Genomic DNA, 7,098 nt, shown 5'->3' with positions numbered 1-7,098 from the left:
ACATTTTAACATATCCTCTCAGGATATGAAAAACACAATATTTAGTAGCACATGACAGCTGAGAAAATCGTTAATATTTTTATGAAACACCTACAGACGTGTTCATTTTACCAAAAAATGCACATACTTTTTAATCATATGTAATCAATCACAATTGAAAACATATTGAGGGATTATGTTCAGCTTCAACCACAGTCTTTCTGCAGGAGGAAGGTGCTTATTCCCACATGGAAGGACCAGGTCAAGGCAGCCACTGCACATGCAGCAAAGAAACAAACACCCATGGTCTTTGTGGATGGCCCCAAGGTAGATGTCATGGACAATCGAGAAAACATGCTCACTGGACTGTTAACAGCATAAGGTATTTCCTAAACAAGTGAGAACTTATACGGATATAATCCAGAGAAGAGGGGAATAAACATAAGCATAAAAGTCTAAATCAGTTTCCTGATGGACACAAAAGGGCTTAGAGAAAACTCCAAACTCTGATGATCTTTGATGTGGATCTTGTGAAGATATCCATGGAAACCTGCACCTCTCAGAAAATGCAAATCAAACAGTTGGTGGTGGTTTTGAGGACAGTCTTGATTGGAAGGTCAAGGAATCTGGGTAATGGTCTGGAAGATGTTGTCCTTAAAGCTCCTATGTATCTGTCTGTCTGTCTAATGATTCTGAAATCTAACTAATGCGTTCTTTGTTTTTGCCCTCCAAATCTCACACAAGTGAAGCCATTAATGAATTCTAACATGGCACCATAAAGGAGATGGATTCTAAAAATTCAAGTTCCTAAGATTACATATGAGAGGGAAAATTTCCAGCTCTGTTATTTTGTTGCCCTATCACAGGTTCCTCTTCGTAATTCAAAGTCTATTCACCAAATACCAGTCCGAAGGAAGAAAAGCAGTCTCATTATAAAAATAATTCAAACTATATTTTTTCATAACTTTGCCACACATAAAATTTATTCCAACTGTTCATTAGTATGGAAAATGGAATACAGTTGCAAATCCCATCTCCCCAAGAAAGGAGCGTAGAATATACATAATGGACTAGGGGTATAAAGGCCACTAGGAAAATTCAAATATCAAAGCATCCTTCTCAACCCTAACACAGAACAAATAAAACATTAATAAAAACATTTAACCTAACTATATTTAATAAATATACTTCAATTCACCCATGGATCTAACAGGCTTCAAAATGGTGAGAAAAAATATTAAATGTTTAAGGAAAAACTACCTATTACTCTTATGTGCTAACATTGAAAGACAACCCTCAGAATTATTGTACATGAGTATTCATTTCTGAAATTAGGAGAAATTCATAAATGATGCACTTTAAAAAATGTTCAATAAACAACATATTTACAACTTTAATAAGAACTCTTTCTGTTTAATAAGAAAACTTTCTGAAGTTTTCAGGCACATTATACCTGAATTAATTTCTATCAAGCTTTCTCATGTTACTTACATTTCTATTTCTTTTTCATGGGAGTTTTCACATGTAAGAATGTAGATCAATTCAAGTGTTTCCCATGCTGTTTACATTCAAGAGTTTTTGTCCAGTGAATCCTTTCATCCTTGTTAAAGGACCTGGAATACTGAAGCCTTTCCCATATTCTGCATTTTTATATGGTTTCTCTCCAGTGTGCATGGTCACATGTCTTCTAAAGACTGTGACGAATGGTTTTCTACATTCCTTACATTCATGGGGTTTCTCTCTGGTGTGAGTTCTTTCATGTTTGTAAGGAACTGTGATCTCTGTAGTCTTTACCACATTGTTTATATTCGAAGGGTCTCTCCAGTGAGATTTCTTTCATGTTTTTGAAGATCATTGGGATACCCAACTGCTTTACTGTATTCTTTAATATTCAGAGGGTTTCTTTGCAATGTGATTTATTTCAACTTTTTAAAGATAATCCAGACAACTGAATGCTGTGCTGTATTTTTTTGCACATGATTTCTCTCCAGGGTGCTTTCTGTCACGTGTTTGAAAACTTGATAATACCTGAAGGCTTCTCCAAATTATTTGCATTCATAGTATTTTTCTTTAGTGTGAGTCCTTTTGTGTCTCTGAAATGTACTGTTATGTCTGTAGGCTTTCCCACACTCCTTACATTCGTAGGGTTTCTCTCCAGTATGAGTTCTTTCATGTGTTTTTAAGGAACTGTGACCTCTATAGGCTTTACCGCATTGCTTACATTCATAGGGCTTCTCACCAGTGTGAGTTCTTTCATGTATTCGAAGATCACTGGGATATCTGAATGCTTTAGTACATATTTTACATTCATAGAGTGTCTCTGCAGTGTGAGTTCGTTTATGTATTTGGAACCACTTATGAAAACTGAAAGCTTTACCACATTGCTTACATTCATAAGGTTTCTCTCTAGTATGTGTTCTTTCATGTTTTTTAAGAGAACTGTGATCTCTGAAGGCTTTACCACATTGTTTACACTCACATGGCTTCTGTCCAGTATGTGTTCTTTCATGTTTTTGAAGATAACTGTGATCTCTGAAGGATTTACCACATTGCTTACATTCACAGGGTTTCTCTCCTGTGTGAGTTTTTTGGTGTATGTGTAAGGAACTATAATATTTGAAGAATTTACCACATATTTTACATTCATAGGGTTTCTCTCCATTATGAGTTCTTTTATGTTTTTGAAGGGAAGTGGGATAAGTGAATGCTTTGCTACATATTTTACACACATAGGGTTTTTCTCCAGTGTGAGTTTTTTGATGTACTTGAACATAACTAGAAGAACTGAAGGCTTTACCACATATTTTGCATTCATAGGGTTTCTCGCCAGTGTGAGTTCTTCTGTGTACTTGAAGTTGACTGGAAGAATTGAAAGCTTTACCACATATTTTACACACGTACGGTTTCTCCCCAGTATGAGTTCTTTTATGTTTTTGAAGAGAACTGGGATAAGTGAATGCTTTGCTACATATTTTACATTCGTAAGGTTTCTCTCCAGTATGAATTCTTTCATGTATTTTTAAGGAACTGTGATCTCTGTAGGCTTTATCACACTGTTTACACTCATAGGGTTTCTCTCCAGTGTGAATTCTTTCATGTATTTTTAAGGAACTGGGATCTCTGTAGGATTTACCACATTGTTTACACTCACAGGGTTTCTCTCCAGTGTGTGTTCTTTCATGTATTTTTAAGGAGCAGTCATCTTTGGAGGCCTTACTACATTGTTTACACTCATAGGGTTTCTCTCCAGGGTGAGTTAGTCCATGTAATCGAGGTGAACGTGAACAACTGAAAGCTTTCCCACATTCTTTATGTTTATAGGTTTTCTCCTCACTGAGATTTCTTTCACTTTTTCTGAAATAATGGAGATAACTGAAGGCTTTACTACATTCTTTACACTTATATGGCTTCTCTCCACATTTCCGAAACTCATATGCTTTGTGTCCAGTGTGACATCTGATGTGCCTACTAAGGGATGAAAGATGCCCAAAGACTTTTCCACATGCACTGTGTTCACATGGTGTTACTCTAGTAGTGTCCTTCTTCAGCCTGAAGTTTGAAATAAGACTGAAGTTTTCTCCACATTGACTAACCTCTTTACTTTCGCAAACTTTCTCTACCAGTTGACTTCTGTAAACAACAAGAAGCACAGATTTAATATTTATTAATGATTTTATATTCATTATTATGATTCATAGGAAAAGTATATATATTCTATCTTGTCTGAAATTAAATATACAGAATGCTTTCCAAGAAAACCTGACCCTTCTATTATCAAACTGTGATGTTTCTATACAGTTTGTTAATGCTGTTTCCAAGTGAATTGCTTTGCAAATACTAATGTGTATGGTATATTTTAAAAAGTATTTTTGGTAAAAGTTTTCTAAGAAGAAAGACATTTGAAGCAGGGTTTATTAGTTTTGTTTGTTTCTTTAAAAAATTTTATGACGTATTAGAATTCTCACATGAAACACTGCTTTCTATTGTGCAACTCACCTCAGTTTTCTCCGCTGGCTTTTGTACTGATCTCCAGTGTCATATTCTTCCCATTTTTTTCCTAAAATGCAGACCCAAAGAAATGATGCCAAAGAAATGGTATTATAGAAAAATTATCAGCTTCTAGATCCACCATGAGCTGTGACCATGCCCAGGTTATTTACCAGCATCCTCCCTTTCCACAGTCTACATCTTGGAACAATACTGGTGACCAAGAAACACTTGTTCTCTACCTGATAGCTGAAGGAATGTTGTTATCCTTACCTACTGAGGCCAGGTTGCAGAAGGTTTCCTGCATCACATCTCTGTAGAGTTTCTTCTGTGAAGGATCCAGTAAGGCCCACTCCTCTAGACTGAAGGTCACAGCCACATCCTCATAGGCCACTGAGTCCTATTCAACATCCCAAATATGTGCACAGTTGAATGAATGAGACTGACAGCACTGGACACCTAGACTTCATTTACAGGAAGGTTACGTATGATTCTCTCATCTCCAAACCTTTATTCTATGACTTGATCATCAGAAACATGCTCTCTGTCCACACTTACTTCCTCATAAACTTAACAGCATCATGAACACATGTAAAATGTTTATATATTTTTACAGTGATCACATTACATCTTATTTTTCTAATGGCAGGGTTCAGAGAATGTTTAGAATTGACAAAAATGCTATTCAAATAAAACAAAGATTAAGACCATCAATTCTTTATGAAAAAATTCTTTCATCTTCTTCACTACCCACCATCTTCAACACTCCATGAAGCAGAGGCTGAAATCTGTATGAAGTTTTAATAAATAAAACATAGTGAAGTACTGGAAGTTTTTCTTTCTGTTTTCATCACCAAACATGGGAGTCCAGGAGACCTGTGGTAGTCACCTACACTAAAGCCAGCTGACCTGAAGTCCTCCAGGCCTTTACCAGCAATCAGGTGCATCTAGCTAAATATAAACATGCTTGTGGAGAGACACTGCTTGTAACTTGTGTAATATTTATCACAGACTCAGCTCTTCATTCTCTCTGTCCGATCTCATGGGGCTAGAAAGTTACTTGGAACTTAGAGCTCGGACACAAGGAAGAAGGCATGAAAAGTTAGACCACAAAATTCCTATTCTCATGTGCCTCAGGGCTGCTTCCAGCCAAAGTTTCGAACATGTAGTGAGAGAATATGCCAGAAGAGCTCTTTCTGGTCAAACCCTAACAGTATGTACCCTGGGATTTGCTGCCCCTAAGGAACAGGTGAAGAGCTGCAAATTATAAGGGAGTTCATTTAAGTCCACATAATTTGATGATGAATTTGCCCATGATTATATAACACGTAAAGGATTCGAAAGTGCTTTCCTCAAAAAAAAAAAAAAAAAAAAAAAAAACCAGAAAATTTCCATTCTCCAATTTCCGGAGAATTTTCCCTACAAGTCACTCTAGAGCAAGGGTCCCCAGCCCCTGGGCCGTGGACTGGTACCAGTCCGTGGCCTGTTAGGAACTACGCCACACAGCAAGCAGTGAGCGGCAGACAAGTGAGCAAAGCGCTGGCATCACCGCCTCAGCTCCATCTCAGATCATCAGGCATTAGATTCTCATAGGAGTACCAGTCCCTGGTGTCAAAAAGGTTGGGGACCACTGTTCTAGAGGGTGCCCTGCCACCTTCTGGTCTGACACTTAATGAACTTAGGAGTTGTCAGTCTCAATTTCATTAAAAAAAAACTTGCTGTGAACTACTCTTCTTAGATCCATCAGAGCCATGAGGTCACAAGGAAAATGGTATCTCCAAAATTAGGAAAGAAAAAAACTGATATTTTGAGACACGCCCTATATATTCTGTTCTTAATAAGGCCTATACTCAAAAAAATTCTATTCCATAAGAGTCTAATGCAAAGACAATGAAGAACAAAAAGGACAGAACACAATATCCATGAAGCCTAGGACAACCTTCTTTAACATGAGGATTAAAATACACAAAATGGGACTACCTGAAAAAAAAGAAAGACAAAGAAACAGGAGAGGTAAGTGAAGTAATAATCACTGAAATATCCTAAAATTAATGAAAGATGACACAATGTAGAGCCAGAAATCTCTAAAACACTAAAAATGAAAAACGCCAAAAATGCAAACCCAAGTATATCATATTCAAATTAGACAAAAATCAAAGACAAAGGGAATAAAAGAAGTCAGAGGGGAAAGCAAATGTTATGCTTTTGAGAAACAAAGATTTGAATTAAATTTGAATTCTTTTCAGAAATCATGCAAGCAAGAACAGAGCAGAATACAATACTGAATGTTTTGAAATTAAAAGAAAAACTATGGAATTTTGTACTGAGAAAAACAATCTTTTAAAAATAAAGAAGAAATAAGGACTTTCTGAGGCGAAATTGAGGTAATTTGTCACTAGTATATCTACTTTAAATGAAACATTTAAAAATTCCTCTAAAAGTATGTAAATGATAAAAGGTAAAGAGTTAGTGAAGGTAAAATCTTTTGTAGTTCTTAAAATATAAGCAATAATGTATTTGGCAATTATAAGTATATGGGTAATGGAAATAAATGACAGCAATGTGACAAGGAAGGGTGAGAGGGGAATTGGGAATAGTGTATGAGGTAGTTGCAGAAATAGTAAAGTGGTATAATGATACTTGACAAAGGATGTGGGTTAGTAGTAAATGTATACTCAATAATCAAGGAAAATCACTAAAAAAGCTTTTTAAAAAATGTGAAAATGCAAGAGGAATCTTAAAAGTACATTGCTAAGTGAAAGAAGCGAATCTGCAAGGATACATACTATATGTGATGCTGAGTATATGGCAATGTGGAACAGGCAAAATCATGAGCCAATAAAAAGATCTTTGGGTTTAAAAGATTTAGGGGTGGAGGGAGGAATTAATAAATAAGTGGAGCACAGAAGAGTTGTAGGGGAGTAATATCACAGTTTGTAATATAGAAACGATGGCTACCCATGATTATACATTTGCCCAAACCCATAGATCCCATGATATAGTCAACACTAATGTAAATTGTGCACTTTACTGCATCAATACTAGTTTGGGAATTATAACAAACGTACCACAATCATACAAGATGTAAAAAACAGTGCAAACTGTATGGATGTATGGGTTATATGGGTACTG

General features: G+C 36.1%; 1 protein-coding gene across 1 annotated transcript in view; it reads right to left on the bottom strand.

The window, feature by feature from the left end:
• Window positions 1-932: 932 nt before the first annotated feature.
• Window positions 933-7,098, bottom strand: part of LOC105307153 (zinc finger protein 791-like) — an 11,153-nt gene continuing 4,987 nt past the window's right edge. Inside the window, 6 exon segments of the mRNA XM_023524602.1 lie at window positions 933-1,593; window positions 1,596-1,741; window positions 1,743-1,784; window positions 2,032-3,609; window positions 3,976-4,036; window positions 4,240-4,366. Of these exon segments, the coding sequence (XP_023380370.1) occupies window positions 1,517-1,593; window positions 1,596-1,741; window positions 1,743-1,784; window positions 2,032-3,609; window positions 3,976-4,036; window positions 4,240-4,366 (2,031 nt within the window). The 3' untranslated portion in view covers window positions 933-1,516.

Source organism: Pteropus vampyrus, unplaced genomic scaffold (assembly GCF_000151845.1).
Source record: "Pteropus vampyrus isolate Shadow unplaced genomic scaffold, Pvam_2.0 Scaffold482, whole genome shotgun sequence".
Lineage (NCBI taxonomy): Eukaryota > Metazoa > Chordata > Mammalia > Chiroptera > Pteropodidae > Pteropus > Pteropus vampyrus.
This window is presented reverse-complemented; position numbering and strand designations above follow the sequence as displayed.